The sequence below is a fragment of the Gouania willdenowi genome, chromosome 22 (assembly GCF_900634775.1).
Source record: "Gouania willdenowi chromosome 22, fGouWil2.1, whole genome shotgun sequence".
NCBI classification, from domain to species: Eukaryota; Metazoa; Chordata; class Actinopteri; order Blenniiformes; family Gobiesocidae; genus Gouania; species Gouania willdenowi.
Window position 1 is genome coordinate 9,262,217 of NC_041065.1, and position 20,642 is coordinate 9,282,858.

The following is a 20,642-nucleotide window of genomic DNA, read 5'->3' on the forward strand; positions in this document are numbered from 1 at the left end:
CCGCACACAGAATCAAAACACATCACAACTGCTAGCTAACGAGCTAAACATGAGCGAGTCCGACAGTACGGACACTTTTGCCACATAGTGGTCATTTGAGGTGTCAATCCAACCAAGGAGGCGGGTGTTAGGCTTTATAGGAGAAGCGGGGCCAACAGTTAAAGTGATGACGCAGGGGTTTCAAGAGCTTTACCATTCAACCAATAGCCAAATTCAATTGTAATAGCCGGCATTCAACCCTCAGTGGTCAGAAATGACACGACGAAGAACATATGGATTATGTTCAATGAAATGGAAATTAAAAAAAATATCACAAGATATTATAATTTACTCAGTAATGGTTGGATGTAGAAATGCAACTAATTACTTTACTTCTTTTAAAACGTAACGTGATTACTTGTAATCTGTTACTTTCACCTCTGAATCTAAAGGATGAGGCAGGGCTTCAGTGTTTAGATGAAAAAAGGTGACCAGAAAAGCTCTTACTCTGACGTATTTTGTACTAAAACAGTGTGACACCAGTTTCCTCTACCCTTTGTTGATGCTTCTTCGCTATGACAGAAATAGCAGCGGGTAGATTAGAGTCAGCCTGCACAGCTGCTCTCAGATGGAGGCTGAGATACGGAGAACCCGTGTGAAGGGAAGAGAGACAAAGTACGTTTTTGTGTAATGTTTTATCATTGTGGGGACTGGGGGCCACGGTGATACAAACCCATAGAGACGCTGTACAAAAACCTCCTCTTTGGTAAACCTCCTGTTTAGACTTCACATGCAGTCAGGGAGGCTTGTTGGAGTGAAAAGTTATAATATGAGGGTTTCTAGGATGGGGGGACCTGCTGGCAAAGCAGAACTTTTGTCCATTAACCAAACTCAGCTGGATTACTGCTTTAAAAGGATCATTTTTAATGCAAAGGAGCATTTGGACATTTATTCACTCGATTTGACAACATTAAACTACACATGGATTTAATTTGCTGGACCTGCATGTTTGAACTCTAGTTTTCCTCTGGATTATTTGCTTGTGTCTGACAAAGAAGGAATCAAAGTGTTTTATGGCTTTTTAGTGAAGTGTCTGTCAGTGTGATTATGGATCAGTGGTATACTTTGGAAAAGGAACAAAACTCACTGTTTTGGGTAAGTCAGTGCTCTCTCCCATCAGTTTGTGTTAAAATGATCTAAATGTTGTTTTATAACATAAACAACAATTTGCTGTGATAAGAAATGCCATATTTAGCAAAGTTCCCAACACTGTGAGCTATACTCAACCTGCTTACTTCGGCCAAGGAACCAGACTGACCGTTTTAGGTAATTATTGTTTTAATGCTGTAATATTATACGGTCTTTCTATTTTAGAAAGTGTTGGAATTATCAAATGATTAATCAGCATAAATCCATGCTCAGTCCTCCTGCACTGTGACTATCTAACCAAAGCATTATTTAGAAAAGGAACCAAACTGACTGTTCTAGGTAAAATATTTACTTTAATGCATTGTAATATAATTTCATCAGAACATTTGTGAGCTTAGTGTGAGAATTCTTAACAGTAATCGCCGTAGACAGGTTTCATTCATTATACTTCTACACTGTGACAACTATGAAGCATACTTTGGACAAGGAACCAAACTGACTGTTCTAGGTAAAGTATTTGCTTTAATACGTTCTAATAATAACATCTCCATTTAGTCATAGCATTAGTTAGCTTAGTGTGATTTTATTTAAAGATAACACTGGTAAACAGGTTTCATTCATTATACTTCTACACTGTGACACCTCTAATCCAGCATACTTTGGACAAGGAACTAAACTTTCTGTTTTAGGTAAGTGAGAACAATACAAGTAAAAAAAAAGGAGAAAAAAAAAGAATAGTTTGACCTCTGGTAGTTTTTTGTTTCTTATTTTGCATGTTTTAAAAGAATCAAGTTAAAATGGGTGTTTTGGGTAAGTATATTTTTGAGGGAAATTCTGTAATAATGCTTGACGGATACAGTAATATGATTAAACATCAAGGCTGTATCGTAGGTTGTTTGAGTATTGATTTGGTGAACTGTGAGCTGGTCTGATGTAGCTTACTTTGGTGGAGGAACGAAACTAAGTGTTTTAGGTAAGACGCATTCAACTTTAAATCAATGCTGTTTAAAAGTTTGCAATAATAACAGAAAAAATCACACGACGAATCCTAATCTATTGTTTGCAAACTCACTGCCTTTTGTTGTTAACCTTGAATACTGTAAGTACAAATCTTATTTTGGCCTGGGTACAAAACTGTCTATTTAGTCAGTTTAACAACCAGTTTCATTGTTACAATATATCAAGAAAACTGATATATTGAAGCCTTAAAAATATTTTTTTTGTACAAATCTGTTTGAGTGAAAACTCCACTTGATAAGTGTCTTTTATTATTCCTTTGGAAATCTGGAAGACAATCTCTAAAGAAAAGAGAAAAGTTTTATTTTAAGCAACGAGCAAATGTCGTGTTATTGTTGCAGAAGCCCTTCATGAAGTAAGAACATTTGTACTTAAATATCATATGTCAAAACGTTAAATTTATTTTAGGATGTAGATTACAACAATACAAAATCTTTACACAGCAAAGTCTGTCGGGATCAAAGTCTTTTCACAGACAGAGAATGTTAAACACAGGTGTATTTTAAACCAGCTGAAAGTCTCTGTGCTCCTATAGTGAGGCATACTTTGGAGCTGGAAGTAAACTCACTGTTTTAGGTAAGAAAATACCATCCAAAAACCAGACATATTTGGTTTTCAGTTTTATTTGGTAGATTTTCAAGAAATATGTTAAACATTCACAATATATATTTAACCTGTCATAGACAGAATTTACATCAAGAGTATGGTAACTTAAATGTGTTTACTATGACAAACAACTCAGATTAAGTTTGAGTCTTTAACAAAAGATCTGTTTGCTAGTCAGAATACTTGTAATAATGATGTATTATGATGAGTTTAAATGGGAAAAACAAGGAGTTTTTCTTACAAACAACTGGGTGATGTAAATGGTGCCTTTAAGTTCACCTCCAGCTTGACTATATTTAAGTTTTAATTTTGTGCATAATGCAGTTTGATACATTGAAAACAGGTCAGTTTGTTTAAATTGATCACAGCTGTAAATAGGTATATATTAAAAAGATAATTGTGCTTTACTGTAATACTGTGATCTGATTGGTTTCCTGTATAAATAGAATAATGGACTCCAGTCACTATAAAATGTGAAGTGAAATCATGACCTTAACTCTTACAAATTGATGGAATATAATTTTACATCAATTAATAATTTAAGGGAAATAGAATTCTTGAGAATACCTTCTCATAATACAAAATACACCTCTAAATACCAGTACTGTAGTTTTCAGTGTAAAATGACATTCAGGTCAAAAATACATTTATAAAGCTAAGATTTAAAAAAAAAAAAAAAAACGCTAATAAAAAAATGATTTAAAAGCCCTGACAGACTGTGTCTTGCTGTTGAATTGCAAATAGTATTTAAGAGAAATTTTCAGCGTGAAAAAATACTGTCAGCAAGGACAACAAGGACATTTTGTCTTTTACTTTCTCAAAATATGAAAGTCACACTTTATAATTCAGATCTAAAAGCTTAATTTAATGATCAAAAAAGATAAATCTTATCTTTTGACAATGGACATATATAACTAAATTAGTTTTTTATTGTGTCTTGCCTCATCAATGAAGTATTCTTATCACATGAAAAAAGCAGTACAGGGAACAATTCTAAGGGATATTTGAAGAAAACAATTCAGAATTTTAAGACTATTGAAAATGCTATCACTGTTTTTTATGTTTACACTAAATTAACTCTTTCTGCTTTGATTCTGTGACATATTTACAATACTTTGCAGAAACAGGACGTGAACCCATCCCACCCACTGTAAAGCTATTCAAACCATCAGCAAAAGAAGGTGACAGGACCAATAAAAAGACCCTAGTTTGTTTGGCCTCTAACTTCTACCCAGACCACGTCAGTGTGATTTGGTCCATCAATGGAAATAGACATGAAGGTTCTACGGATTCTGCTGCTCAGCTAGATGGAAGCTTCTACAGGATCACCAGCAGACTGACAGTCAATGCTGAACAGTGGCACAACCCGGACAACAGTTTTAAATGTGAGGTCAACTTTTTTAATGGAGAAACCACCATTACACATCAGAAAACGCTCAAAGGCGTTAAAGGTACGTGTGCTTTTGTACAATTATAAGCAATTTTTTCTGAATCTTTACATAGTGGGAACAATTTCTGAGTTTCTTTTTGGTCTCAATTGCAGGTAACACAACGGTAATCATGAAAAGAGGTGAATAATTTGTCTTCATAGATTATTAAAGTTGTTGCATGGCTAGGTTTGATCCTGGAAAGCTACGTTCTGTGTTTATCTGAATTTTAAAAAATGTTTTCTATCAATTCTCTGCAGAAAATCTTTTAAGGATCACTCAAAATGCCAAACTCTCCTATATCATTTTCATCACCAAGAGCTGTGTCTATGGAGCATTTGTCACATTTCTGGTGTGGAAGTTTCACGTATGTTGAGCACAGTTTTCCTTTTCTAATCCAACATTACCTTCAATATGTTACGTGCAGAGTATATGTGCTGACACAGCATTTATATTTATACCCAACATGTTAGGAAAAAAGGTTCCTCACAATTACATGCAACTGTTTCATTTGTGTGTTACAGGCATCTGCAGGAAAACAAAAGTGAAGCTGGAGAAAACAAACAGAAATTGGTGTTTGTAAAGAAGATCATATTCACACTCTCATATATTCTGCAAAGTCCATTTTTTTGTGAAATGGATGAATTAGCTACTAAACAAGCATCACAAGATCTCATTTAGTAGAAATATCTTGTTTAATGAATTTAAAATGGCTTTTGTTGTGAGGTGTATTATGTTCCTCTTGTATTGTGCTTATTAAAGGTTTATACTCTTTCTGAATAAAGAATTGACTCTAGCCAAATGCATATGAGTGTCCACTGATATTTACTCAGTCTGTGTATACAAGACCTATAAGGAAGATCTTTAGTGTGGAGATGATTCTGTAAACAAGATACCAGATGTATAACGTGTATTCTTCAAGTTTATATACACTGTATCAGCCGATACCAGACAGGCTTGTATTTCGGTCCAAGTTTTGATTTAATTGATAGACCGTTTTTCTCCAAGCTATTTGCCAAAGCAAGAAGATCCCTTATTTGGTGATGAGCTCATGTTAAAGATTAATACGATATGTTGGATGACATACCTCTGAAGCATATACGCTTTTGCCTTCCCTGACTAGCCTCAGAGTTTCCATTGATCCAGCTGCAGCTCTCAGCAGGTCATTTTTTACCTGTTCAGGACTCAGATTGTATAATAAATGTCATATTTTTTGCAACTCAGTTGTCCTGAAGACTTATTTTACACCACCTTTTTGTTATTACCCTCCACACCACAAGATAGAACTGTTGCATTTTGATCTTCTTAATCATTGACAGGTTTATATTTTTCTGTTTGTGCTGCTCACATATTTTAGCTTCAGTATTGTCACGTTTATCATTGAATATATAATTAAAAATTAGAAAAATAAAAAGAGGTTCTAAGAATATATCTAGATGTTCCACTTCTACAATGACTGCTTCTCATTTTACAAAGAAGGTCAAAGCAGTTGTTAGCAACAGGTTCTACATACATGCAGAGAATTAAGCAAAAACAGCAGAATGCAGGATGTGGTGAGAACGCTGCCTGCACAAACGTCACAATTAACCACAACCTCGAGCGCCTACACATCTGCACACCCCTGCACATCCGCAAAGTGTGTTTGAAACCCATGACTGTGGCACTTGTCACGAAACAGATGTTTACTGTAATCAAATTTGTTTTAAAATGACATTTAGTAAATTAATTTATCTACTGGCTCTTTTAATTCATATTTATGTTTAAAAAAATATATGTATTTAGATCCTCTAATGGGATACAAAAGGAAACATGTGCTGCACATTGTTCATTTAATGTATTGTAAGGTTTTAACATTCAATACAAACACACTTGACTAAAGTTGCTGATACGTTACTATTTTGTGAAACGATATAGAGAATACATAGACAATAATAAAAAATATTCTGTTACATTGTTATGGCAGGTTAAACCAACTGTTTTTATCGTGAACATTCAAGTTTCAGAGAAGGGCCTGTCTTCACTCACAATTACTATGTGTAGCATTGCACTAGCGCGTTCTATTGTGCTATATCATAGTTGCAGTAGGAATTTGTGTCAAAGATGATTTCTAAATTCAGAATTTAGATCAAATTATATGAAGCCATTCCTAGTTTACTCAGGGTACCACACACTGGACCAATTGATCATGTGACTTAGGCTACACATTGAGACAGTTATTCAGCCATAAACCTCAGGAATAACTGGCTTACGGCGGCCAAATGTTCATAGCAATTGTCGCTTTTTGATTCTTCAATGAGTTGGATTGTTCGCCCACTAATAGGAAACGTGAGCTGGGATTAGACCATGGTGAGACAGGTTAGCTTTACCATACTCATAATGTGTTGTTGCAATAGTAAACCTACTAAGAGAGTTCTAATTACCAAATCTGAGATGAGAGAACAAACAAACACACACTTGGCCGAGCCAATGTTAGAAGAGGTTTGACTGAAATCCTTCAACAAAAGCCAGTAGACATCACAGTTTCAGCAGAATGAAGACAAATAAAGGGTGGAATGATTGATGTTCTAGGAACGCCTCACAGTAAATACCCATGAGTTGTATAGCAGTATATAGCCCCTGATTTAGGTAACCAGGCAAATGTTAAAGCTGTAGTTTGTAGAATCCTCCCTACGCTCCATTTTGAAACCGAAACTGAAACTTAGCCTTTCTGATCGGTGTCTTTTGTGAACGCTCTTAGCGTCTTTTTTTCTCAATAGTGACATAGTGACAAGTGTAGAGACTTTATCTTGTGTTATTGGAGATTGTTCTGGTGTTTTAGAGACTGACATGAATAAATCAGAATCAGAATGTTTTATTGCCATTGTTGATGAACAGAATTCACAACTAGGAATTTGCTTTGGCTTACAGGTGCTTAAAAAAGGTGCAATAGCAAACAATAGAAGACAATAGATGAATCAAAAATAAAATAAGATTAAGGAATACAATAATACGTTCTTGATAATAATATATATAATAAACATGTCAGTGCAGTTTTAATAAGAACATGATTTATAAAGTGACCCAGATTATAGCAGATTATAAAGTGTCACGTTTGTAGAGAATGTATCACTTTAGTTACTGGCCTGAGCAGCGGCTGTTGCCGTCAGCTCGTCCCCACCACAAGCTCTCACAAGCGGCTGTGATCTCAGCAGCCGCTCAGGGCAGAGTGACATCCATAACTCTGCATCCACACTGTAAAATGAATTCCCCTTAAATAAGCTTCTCTTGGTTTACACACAATTTATCCCATCTGTTATCAACCTCTCTCTGACACCAATGTGTGGGGCGGACCCTCTGCAGTCACTGGGATCCACGAGGACGCAAAGCAGTCCATTCCTGCCGAACATGTCAGTGCCTTTATTCTGTTGCTTCTCCATCATGGTCTGCCTTTTTCCTCTTGATTTACTGTGTAACAGTTGTGACTAATGCTTCTGCTGGTACATCCGTCATTACACTTTCACTACCGATGGTCCTTGAACGTGCCTGACTTCAGTCGAGCAGCCAATAGTAGTGCTCAAAACAGCTCTGGAGCACACTGTTTGTAGAAAGATCTCTGATTGGCTGACATCCAGTGTCACACTCCTGGATTTCTAAACATCATTTACAGGGCCAGGAGAAGGAGCAGAGATTCACTGTCAACTCAGAACATTATGAATTACAATAAGCTTAAAAATGATTATGGATTTTTGACCAAATGATGCCAAAAAACGTATATACTGCAGCTTTAAAGCACCACATACAAAAAGGCATGCTTTTGCATAGGGCTGAGACAGTTCATCTGTCACAATGTGCAATGTATACATTGTCCGAACAAATGTTTTTGTGTAATCTAAAGGAGCAACTACTGAGAAATACTTTAAAAGAACTCAAACTATGAAGTGTTTGCTTAGAACCCTCCTTCACTGATATTTAGAACAACCATTATTGAAATATGGAAACAAATCTGTGTCTTGAACGTTAGTTTTTATCCACAAACTTGAAATAATACAACAAAATCTGTAATTCTATAATAGAAGAAATGCTATGCAATATTCCAAATCCACTGAAAATGAGTACATGTACAGGGTTATTGGTTAGAATCAATTACATTTGTATCATATATGTACGATTCTCACATCAGTTGACCCAATCTCGCATGTGTCAGTTTCATTCTTTCATTCATTTTCTGTTCATCTCACATCAGGGTAAAGCAAGGCACATCACAAGACGTACAGTAAGTCTGTCACAGAACCCAAAGAAGTATTATGGGGAATACCCCATATTCATATTATTAGTGTCTACATATTGCAACCTCCTTCCTTGGTTTTATAGTTGAAAGAAATTAATCAAAAGTAGCATGAAGCCAGCACTTATTTAGAGAAAACGAGTTTCATGGTGATGAAGGTTTTTTTCAAGGCAAATTGGCTGGTTCTGGGAACAATAATCAATAATCTGATATATAATAGCCATTTTTGTTTTTGAAATCAGTATCTGTAAATGTATTGAAAAGTTTATTCCTTTATTTCTTTCTTTTTAGTTTTTCTGTTATAAATCTTTGTACTGTACTTCAAAGGAAACACTTGCTCAAAACATAAATATTAAATATTCTAATCGTGCTAAATGTTTTAATTTCACTGCAGTAACTCCATATAAAATCAGACTCTGATACACAAGAGTTTTTGCCTGCAGCTCATTACTGGAGGATAACTTGTGTTCTATCTTATCATGACAAATACTGTATAAGTGCGCCATCTACCGAAAATTCTACAGAATAATTGAGTGCATACAAATTCAGTTTTGTAAATGTGAAACAACATCTGTGGCCTCCTCCAATACAGTCTGCAAATGATCTATCCTTCAATACACCTTTTACACTGACTCATCTCATGTGTTGCAGTCTATCCAAGTCTATAGGGAGAAATATAGGCCATTACTGAGACGTAATGCATTATTTTGTTTAAACTTTTGATGATTACATGGGTGTTACATGAGTTTAACTCATTCCAACATGATCTTGTAAAATTGTCAGGTTAATAAATTTATTATTTTGTGCATACCAAGACAATATCCGAATTTTGTGCCACTTGGAATGAAAATATGCTTCAGATGAATAAAACTTACACCAGAATGTGACGATACAGCTAAGAAGAAGGGGTTGGTTGGCTGGGGGAAAGGATAGATGTTCAGGGTTAGGGTAAGGGGATAGGGAAATATCTCTCATCTTTAGTTCACCAGTCCTAAATTCATTCCAGGCAGGGTCCACATTGCATGTGTCTCCAGAGGCATGGGAAATAATACACATTTAAAGAAAAAAATTCTACTTTTACACATCTTTAGTTCATCTTAAAGTCAATGAGCTCAGTGCTGCTAATTTCCATCTGTTGTCCCGAGACAATTAGCTTATGGCTATAATCTGACATAGTTACATTTGTTGAATGTTCTTTGATATGTACTGTCCCTACTTAAATAAATAAAAATAATAAATAAAATATGAGTCAATGCACTCAGAACAAAAGCAAACATGATTTTGGAGGCAGAGGAGACGTGTTGGTTCTATGACTTTAACTGTTATGATCCCATAAAACAATGAATTAGACTTTGAAAGACAAATACACAGAAAGACATTGACTAAGGCTCTTTTACAGTGAAGAACGTTGAAGCAGCTGACACCAGAGTGTTCTGTGTCCTCACTGTGGTGATCACATGCAAAGGTGCACAAAAACCACATGACTCATTCTGAGTAACTGCCTGAAATCAACAGCCAACACACACACACACACACACACACACACACACACACACACACACACACACACACACACACACACACACACACACACACACACACACACACACACACACACACACACACAATCTGAACATATTGAATAGAAACACTTGCAGAGAAACACCACAGATATGTAGGTTTTATTACAGTAGTTAAGGCTGCTTTGTTATCCTTTGTGCTGCACAACATTATTCCACATTTTGAGATTTATATTATTTATTATCTTGCTTACTTTATTTCTTGATTGTAATTTATCCTTTTTATTTATTATAATCAAGAGGTGCTCAGCACTTTACTCAAGGCAAAACTCAACACACAGAAGAGTTAAAGATGCTTTTACAGTTTTTTACGATTGAATAAACACTAAAATCTAAAGTGTTGCCCAATTATCAAAACCTTACACTCAAGGAGCAAAACTTGGCCCCAGATTTGCACCACTGTCAGCACAATGAGTCCGTTCACACTTTGTGCAAAACAATACACACCGTGATTTGAAACACTAACACACACGTCTATGCATTAGACACAGAAGTATATCAAGATGTCACTTCCTTGCAATTCCAAAGCACTGACTGTCAAATTACCACACCTATGAGCCAGTTGATTGAACACTGCCATCAGGTGTACAAACACAAGATTGCTTAATTGTAGACACACCAATCAGGTTTAAGCACTATAACAAATGCAGCAGGTGAGTTCACCAAGCTTAACCAAAATGGAAGGAGGAGGAAGAGGAAGAGTGAGGATGAGAGGGGGAATCGGAGAAGGAGGAGGAGAAGAAGGAGGCAGAGGCCGTGGCCGAGGAAGAGGAAGAGGAAGAGGAAGACCTCAAGCAGGAGTAGGTGAAGCTCAAAGGAGAAGAGGTCCAACTTTAAGCAATGAAATTCGCGCAACTCTTGTGGACCATGTTGTGAACCATGGATTGACGCTGAGGGAGGCTGGACTGAGAGTCCAGCCAAATCTCAGCAGATTCACCGTGGCATCTGTCATAAGGGCATTCAGACTGGAAAACAGGTAAAAAAATTACCTGTTTACAGCTTCTTACTGTATGCACCCCATATCAGCACTTTTGATACCCCTTCCTGTGACATTTTACAGTAGGTTACATGTATTTTGTTCTACATAGGATTGAGGGTCGAGTACAACGAGGAGGAAGGGCTCCCATTTTCACACCACTGCAGGAGAGGGAGATTGCGAATATGGTTTTGGCAAATAATGCCATCAGGCTTCGTGAAATCCAGGCCAATATTATTGAAGACCAAATCATCTTTTATAATGTGAATCAGGTCTCTCTGTCCACCATAGCTCGTATCCTGAAGGCACATCAGGTACAAATGAAACAGTTGTACCGAGTGCCTTTTGAGAGGAACTCAGAGAGGGTCAAACAGCTGTGGCATGAGTATGTGGAGGTATGTATTGTTCACTTTAGCACTCTGATGTTGCATACTGCACACATAACCTTTTTTTACATGTAAATGTACTGTACACTAAATCTATGCTGAACTACACTATCTTGTCTTTCACTGTATTTTAGAGAGTTTTACAAATGGATGCTGAGGCCATTCAGCATGAGTTCATCTACATAGACAAGGCGGGGTTCAACCTCTCAAAGGTCAGAAGGAGGGGAAGAAATGTAATTGGCCAGAGCGCAATTATTAGTGTCCCGGGGCAACGTGGGGGTAACATCACCCTTTGCGCGGCAATCACCCAGAATGGGGTCCTCCACCGCCATGCCAACATGGGTCCGTATAAAACACCTCACATCTTTACATTTTTGGACAGAGTATACAACCTCACAATCATAAATAACATGCAGATCCAATACATTGTCACCTGGGACAATGTTTCATTCCACCGCTCTGCTCTGGTTCAGAACCCACATTTCACAGTCCTTTTCCTGCCACCATATTCTCCATTTCTTAACCCAATTGAAGAATTCTTCTCGGCATGGCGGTGGAAGGTTTACGATCTGCACCCCCTGGCTTGGGTAGCCCTCATTCAGGCCATGGAGGAGGCCTGTGACCAGATTGAGGCCACAGCCATACAGGGGTGGATACGGCATGCACGGCGATTCTTTCCCCGCTGTCTTGCAAATGAGGATATCGCCTGTGATGTGGATGAAATTCTCTGGCCAGATCCAGCTAGGAGAAGAGACCAACAGTAGCAATTTATGTGCTGTGTTTTCTTTTTGGGGGGGTTCTTTTTTTGTACAGGATAAAATGTTATGTTCATGAAAACTGGGAAATGTTTTCTTTTTTCGCCATGTTGGCTTGAGTATATGGAGAAAAATAAATAACATTGTCAACAGCATTAGTCTTGTGTCCTGTGTGGTGTCTACAGTAATGCATACAAGTGTTCACTGTGTGTATTGTTTTGCAAAAAGTGTGAGCAGACATTGTGTTGACAGTTGTGCAAATCCGAGCGATTCTTTGCAAATTCACTGTGTGCTTCACCCATACTACTCTATGCACTTAGAAGCAGAATTAGCCGAAAGTGTTTAAGGTTTTCAACAGCAGAGTGTAACTGGTGCAAACAGAGTTAAGTCATATGCAACGTGTGTGTTTCATTTGGTAAAAAAATATGGTTTTGATAAGTTAGTGTATAGTTTTTACAAGAGTGGTTCATTTTGCAAAGGAGTTAAGGTGTTTTGCTAATTGGGTATGTGGTTGGGCTATTCGTGTGTTGGGTTTTGCTAAACAAAACAAAACAATCAAAATTGTGTTTATTCAATCGTAAAAAACTGTATTGTCAAAGAACACATAATGTAACAGTAGACATCAAACTAATGTGTCTCATTGATGTTACAGTAAGATGCTTTCTGTAATGTCAAGTAAGCATTTCAACTGTGACATCATTGCTCAGCCCCTCCTACAAGTGATTCATTCATGAAGCTATAGTTAGTTTAAGTTTTACATCCTTCAACCAGGGCATCATGAGCTCACTCTTAATAATCTTGGCAGCACTGCTTTTCTGTTTAGCAGGTACAGTTTATTTGATCAACCTCTTTAATAATATTGGAGCTAAGTTGATTTTGGTAATCTAAAGCTGTTTGTTTTTTTATTTTATTTTGTTTTCTACAGAGGTCTCAGCAGTCCGAGTGCACCAGGCTCCTGCAGCCTTACTGAAACCTCCTAGAGAAGAAGTTCAGATAACCTGCAATCACTCAAACCCTGACTTTTATATGATCCAGTGGTACAAACAGTCCTTTCACAAAAGTACCATGGCTCTTGTTGGTTATGTGAGATATTCTCTAACAGCTGTTGAAGAATCCTTTAAAAGCATTTATAATGTGTCAGGTGACGGACGCAGACTGTCGTCTCTTCAAATCGCTGACTCTAAGGAGTTTGCGGACCATGCAGTGTATTTCTGTGCTGTCAGTAAAGCACGGTGCCACAAGTTCTCACTGAGCTGAACAGAAAACCTCCTCCAGTGTGACAATCATTCACTTTCTGATGATCGCAACAAATCAACCATATTTGACTTATCACAGCTTCACATCACACATCTGCCTAAATGAACCATTAGGGTTCAGTTCTCATCATTTTCAGAGAAATACACAGGGTAACTAAAAATTAAATAACGTTTTCAATAGAGGCCATAATCTATCAAGAGAGAAGGACAACAATATATATATATATATATATATATATATATATATATATATATTCCTGTATGTTTGAGCTAAATTAGGCCACATTAGAATAATTTTTGAATCCTTAAGTGTCTCCAGGTTTTTTTGTCATATAAGTGTGGCAAGCCAGATTTTGTGAGTTATCAGAATCAGAATCAGCTTTATTGGCCAGGTATGTTTAACACACAAGGAATTTAACTTTGGTAGACTGTGTTCTCTCTGTACAATGTAAACATTAAATAATAATCAACTAAAAATATAAACAGACTAATATGTACAAGACTAAATAAGATAATAGTGCAGTTGTGAGTAGTGCAAAAGGATGATGAAGTAAACATGAGGTAGTTATCTTTTTCAGTATTTACATTAAAGAGTGTGCGTAGATGATCATTTAAATTAAATAATATACGTATATATGTACATTTACAGTGATAGTTTAGTTCCAGGGTTATTTCACAGCAACAGGTCTGACACTCTTTGATTGTTTAGTGTTCATCACAGTGACAGCCTGGGGGAAGAAACTGTTTGTATGATGAGTTGTTTTGCCGTACAGTGATCTGTAACGTCAGCTGGAGGGGAGGAGTTTGAACAGTTTGTGTCCAGGGTGTGAGAGGTCTGCAGTGATGTTACCTGCCCGTTTCCTGACCCTGGACCGGTATAAGTTCTGAATGGGGGGCAGGTCGACATCGGTGATCTTTTATGCAGTCCTGATTTTCCGTTGCAGTCTGTGTCTGTCTAGTTTGGTTGCAGATTCAAACCAGACGGTGATGGAGGTGCACAGAACAAACCGAATGATGGAGGTGTAGGACATGATCAGCAGCTCCTGGGTCAGGTTGAACTTCCTCAGATGAAACAGGAAGTACATCCTCTGCTGTGCCTTCTTTCTGATTGTGTCTATGTGGGAGGTCCACTTCAGGTCCCGTAAGATTGAGGATCCCATGAACCTGAAAGAGTCCACAGTAAACCCTGTGCTGTTCAGAATGGGTAGAGATTTTAATCACTCAGCAAGTTTTTAGTATTTTATACTATGACATGATAAAAACCTTTATTTCTACTACAATATCTCAATGTTGCTGTCACTTTTGTTATTTTTAAGACATAATTAGAGATTTTGTCTTAATTATTTGTTGTTTCAAAAGCAAAAGTGTAGCAAACCACCCATTGAAAAGTGTACATGGTTAGTCTGTTTGAGGGTAATTCAATGTAGATTCTGTTCATGGATCGTCATTCTTACAGTTTTATTTTTTGTAATACTTATCCACCTCAAACTTCACTATTGGATTCAACTTTGCTGCAATAAGGAAAATAAAGTTCCCTACAAATTATACAGGCCTGAAGAAAGTTTAAATTTGCATACCAATATGTAATATACCACTTTAAGACTTATTCTAAAGAGTCACTAAACCCAAAACCCACTTATTTCTGCTGAATACACATGTATTGGGGTATTAAGTAGTGCTGTTTATTAATTCTAGTTCCACTCTTCACATTTTCGTAAAAGTATTTTAATTTTGCGTATTTAATTGTAAATTGTGAGTTACTGGCCTTTAAGGGTTGAACGCCGGTTATTACATTTTATTTTTGCTAATGGCTGAAACTAATTCTTTAGATTCCCCTGCTTCATCATCTTTCATTGATGGCCCCATAAAAAAGATGAGAGGAGGGAGGAGGGTTTCCTCCAATCACAGCCCTCAGTGAGCATTGATTGACAGCCTAAATGAGGAAGTCCACTGTGTTCAGTGTGAAACAGTCTGCTGTAACAGGGATGTTTTTGACCCTGTGCTTCTATAAAGAACAGATTCTGGTCTAATCAGAGGGTTTATCACGCTATGTGTTTATTTACAGACACATCTATGCTATGAGTGTATTCCTTTCTGTCTCTGTGTGTGTGTGTGGATGTGTGTGTATGTCTTATCGCTATGTGCGTGAGGTGGTGGGAGAGAAGGGCTGTTTGCCCTTGAGTGTTGTTTGCAAGGCTGTGTGTGCCTGTGGTAGTAGTGACAAATCTCAGCTGTGTGAAGTATGTGTGTGTGAGTGTACAGTCACATATTAATAATAATAATAATAATAATAATGCATTGGATTTTATATAGCGCTTTAAATAGACACTCAAAGCGCTTTACAGAATTTAGGCATTGTGTGCATTACCGTCTGTCTCTGCACACAGCGCTGTGGGCTGACTGAGTGGGCGTGTCTTACTGCAACAGCAGAAACATCCAAAATCAAGGCATTTTTTTTATTTTTCTCCTAGTGGCAGGTCAGCAGAAAGCAGGGGTTTAGTTACTCTTTAAAGACTTTTATATTATTTTATCATGGCATTTTAATATTTTAAAAACATGACAGTATTTTGTAGCGTGCCTTCAATAAATAGGTAAATAACAAGGTAAATTAAGTATCTGTATTTCTAGTGATATACAGTCTTTGACCTCCTTTGTGTTTCTACTGGTTGCTGACAGGAGAACACACCCGTTTGGTTATTTTGAGGAAGCTCAATGACACCACCAACCTTAGTCATGACTTTATGCAGTAGTTGTTTGCACTAGAAACAAGCATGACAACCCAATATAGCAATGCAGTTTCCCTTTGCTTAATGATGAACATCCTACTGGTATCAGGTAATTGAAATAAAAAGATTAAAGCCAAATCTAGAATTTATCCTTTTGTTTTTAACACTAATATTCTTCTTTTTACAGGTTCTTCTTTAAGTGACCAGATTACTCAGAGTCCACTCAATGTGTTTAAAAAAACAGGAGAAAACGCAGCAATCCGTTGCTCACACAGCATTCTAGACTACAACAGAATCCTCTGGTATGAACAATCAAAACAAAAAGGGATGACATTTCTGACACATATGGTTGGAGACAGTTGGATTCCAGAAGAAGGAACTCCAGTGACACTGACTGGAAGTGCAAAATCAAACGAGACATGCACATTAAAGACTGGAAAACTCACCCTAGAAAGCAGTGCTGTGTACTTCTGTGCTGTTCGTTACCACAGTGTGACATTGCATTGATCACTTGTACAAAAAGATCCTCAACTTATCTAATACAGCTGCTACAGCTGTAACCCATCATTTGACAGGGGAAAATGGTGAGATTGAACAAAAGTCATTATAACAATGATATATAAATCTGTCAGAGAATGACTAATACATAAGAGAGATATGTAAAAGAGAATGTTAAAATCTCTACATACATCAAACATATGAAGTTAATATTGTGTCAATTATTTTCAATTGATTTACTTTTTTAAAATTTGCTCTTGTTTTGTCTTTTGTTCTTGTTGTTTTCTATTACTCTAATATAAATAAAGTCTTACTCATTCAATCATTGATTCATTTAGTAACTCATTCAATATCTCTTATATTTAATTCATAAAATAGTTTGCAGATTTGGGATACCAATCTTTCTTATGACTCCAGCCCTCTAACTAGTGAAAAAAAACATATTGGGTTTAAGCTCCACCCCATTAACATTTGCTAGAAGGAAGAGTTTAAAAAAAAAAGACCCCAAATAGTCAATGCAACAGCAGAAGCTCAGAGATTGTCAACCATTTTTACAGTTTTTTCTTTCTTTCAATTTTTCTGAAAAACATGATATTTTTTCTAATAATCATTCATTTAAACTGTGTCCTGATTTCAGGTAATCCTATCAAATAACTCATTATAGGCTTTTAAAGATGTCTTTATTGAGTTTACTTTTTTTAATAATAATTTTATTTATTTATAGCGATTATTGTTCTGCTGTAGATTGTGTAACTATAATTTATTGTACATTATCTAATCTCAAAATGATATTGCACATACTGTAGCCTTGCACATGTGACCTACTCTCATTAATGTTTTCTGTCAGTTTTCTCTTCCAGTGAAAAAGTACTCCAGACGCCCAGAAATATTCATGGTGTTTACGGAGAGACAGCTCAATTCTACTGTTCACACAAGATTCCTGGCTACAACACAATCCTCTGGTACAAGATGACCAATAGACACCTTGAACTATTGGGATATATGTATTATAAGGAGAGTAACCCAGAAGCTGGAATGGATGTAATAATGGATGGGAGTGCAGATATAAACCAAAATTGCACTCTAACATTAAACAAACTAAAGCAGAACAGCAGTGGTGTGTACTATTGTGCTGCTAGATACCACAGTGCAAAACAATCTGGGTTTACTTTACCAAAACCTTCACCATCATTGTTTTCACTCTATCAGATTTGAGACATTCACACCTGGTTAATTCATTTCTCACCAAAGTAGGTCTTCGTCACAGTCAATGTGATACTGTATGATTGTAATATATGATGCCAAGACAAATCTGCACATCTGGCTTGTAAATGTATATGAAGTTACACTTGGATTTATTTTTTTTAATTTTTTTGTTCTTGGTTTATTTAACAGGGACAGTGTACATTAATATCCAGAGAGAAAATGTGCCACATTTAGCCAGAAAGCTATTTTTCATCTGTAGTCCCTGGACAGAATGTTCAAATGTCACCCTGAAAGAATACAAATTTAAGGAAATATACAATAAAACATATAGTGAAAAATATAGCTACATAATAACATATCACACTTCCATATCACATATTATTAAAAAAAAAAAAAAAAACAGTATTTGATAAAAGAGACAGTAATCAGATATTATTGCCCAACTGGCAACAACCACCAACTCGGGCTGGGCGATGAGGCCTTTTTTTTTTAAATATCTCGATATTTTCAAGCCTTCAAGTATATCATGATATACGATATATGTCTCAATATTTTGCCCTTGCCTTGAGATGATGCTTTGATGCATACAATTGTACCAGAATGGCAATACTCAATATATATTGATGTTTTCTCTGTGATGTAATTGGGGTTTCCCCTAACTCTTATAGCATAGCGTACCTATTCGTTTCTTTTTTCAGAGGCAAACCCTTAAAATAAGGTAAGTCAGTTAAAGCCACAAGCCAAATGTCACACAGGGACCTTTATTAACATAAGTGTAGAGAACAATATCATCATTTATAAAACAAATTGTGAGCATTTGTGCACATTTTAAAAACAACTTCAGCTGACCAAAGTGCTGTGCAGTTTTCTGTATTTTAACTATCAATTATTGATTTATTATTACTGACAACTGTGAATTTACCAGATACTATTACCAGAAGAAGTATTATAATATAACACTTACCAATACTAACACACACACACACACGCATGAAATGATGGCCTTCTGAGGACTGTCCCTTTAAGGGAGCCATGGTAACCAAGGTAACGTAATGTCAGAGTTGACTCAGACCAACCTTCTTCCTGATTTGTACTGAGCGCATGGACGAAGCTTTATGTTACTTTTCTGTTATCATCCTGTCTGAAACGACAAAGAACCAGTGTTTGATCTTCCGCAGTATACAATAAATGACATACGTGACGACACATTTTGACACATTTTTGAAAGTAACTCGTTATGGGGGGAAAAAATGGTTAGAGCAACATAAAGGGCCTCTTGTACTGAGTGACAAAAAAAATAAATTAATAATAATAATCAGAATCTTATTTTTTGGGAGGATCGGGGAGGAACTCCACCCAAAGCCTGGGCCTGGTGCAATTGCTCCCGTTGCAACCCCCGTAGAGTTCCACTGCTGTGAGGCGGTTATAGAGAAGGTTCTGACTGAAGGCACTTCTGCGGAGAGGAACAGTACAGTCCCCCCATGCTGCTCCTCGTGTACTGCGATGTGAGGGGTTTCTGATGGTTATAAACTGACTGAGGGGAGGAGAGGACTGACCTTGAATACATTTGTAAATTAAACAGAGATTTTAATATTTGATGTAATTTTCCCAGTTTAACAGACTGTGCTTTTCTAAAATATTGCAGTGGTGATACCGTAATGTTTTCTTGTCCAGTATTTGTTTGTTTATAGAGTGACTCCAAAGGTTTGAGTGTGGTTGTATTTGTCTGTGACCAAGTTGTTAACCAGCATGTGATATGTGAGAGGACCATGGCGTACATGAAAATTTGAGCTTCCTGCAGTGATAGGTGTCACCTGATGAACCAGAAATTTGAAATATTGAATTTTACTCGTTGACGAACCTTTTTTTACCTCACTTTTTAAAAAGTGAGTTTATTGTCGATTATGACACCAAGATATTTTGATTCTGGGACAACCTGTATCTTTTCTAATGCAACATAAACATCTGCCTAATTATTTAGAATGTTGGACCTGGAGAAGAACATTGCAACAGTTTGTTAAGGTGCGTTCACACCGAAATCGACCGCACTGCTGCAGGTGCTTCTATCAGCACCACTTTGTGCCGTTTGCACAAAGTGGTGCTTTTTGGTCACTCTTCATCGCTCCAGTGACGCGATCGTCAGGGAACAATGTGTTTGTGACAGGGAAGAGAGAAAGAGAGAGAGGGTTGATCACTTCTTTTCCTTCTTGCCCCGTTTTTACGATTTAAATTATCAATTTACGAGGATATTAAAGGATGAGTTCACTCAGAATGTGTTATGATCAGTAGATACTGTGGTTTTCAAGAAGTTCACCACTTTAATTTTGCCCTGATAAATTGAGGAAGTTGTACAGTCTCTGCAGCAACCATCTGCACTGAAGCGGGAGGGAGCAGGGAGCAGGGAGGGGCTGCAGCCTCTGATCTACAGCCAGTAAAGGACAAGGGAGTTGTCCCTTAAAGTCGCTCAAAAAGTTCAAATTTTTCAACTGTGAGCGTCGAGGTCGAGCTGCCATTGTCAAAGTACAGTTCTATGAATGAAGTACCTAAAAAACCCAGTGCGGTGTTTTAACCCACATCCCACAACCCTCAGAATAAGAGCCTCATGCAGGGCTCAACAAGGTGAAGCATAATTTGTAAAGTTTTTTCCCCCATATGAAACTACATTGAACCTTTACGAGCAGAAAGTTCCTCTTTGGAAGAAGTATTAATTGTTCGAGGGAATGAAAAGTAAGAGTTTTCTGTCCTTCATTTCAAGAAAAGGTTGAAACAGGGAAATGTAAAGTCCTTTTTCATTTTGCAAAGTAAAAGTCATCATGT

At 36.9% G+C, this 20,642-nt stretch overlaps 2 gene segments (V, D, J or C); both read left to right on the forward strand.

Moving 5' to 3' along the window:
* LOC114456123 (T-cell receptor beta-2 chain C region-like) overlaps positions 1-20,642 on the forward strand; it is a 297,915-nt gene that overhangs the window by 161,546 nt on the left and 115,727 nt on the right.
* On the forward strand, positions 226-4,984 carry LOC114456125 (Ig lambda chain C region-like). The segment is given in 6 exon segments: positions 226-694; positions 1,773-1,817; positions 3,873-4,202; positions 4,295-4,321; positions 4,439-4,545; positions 4,703-4,984. Coding segments are annotated over 6 exon segments (558 nt in total).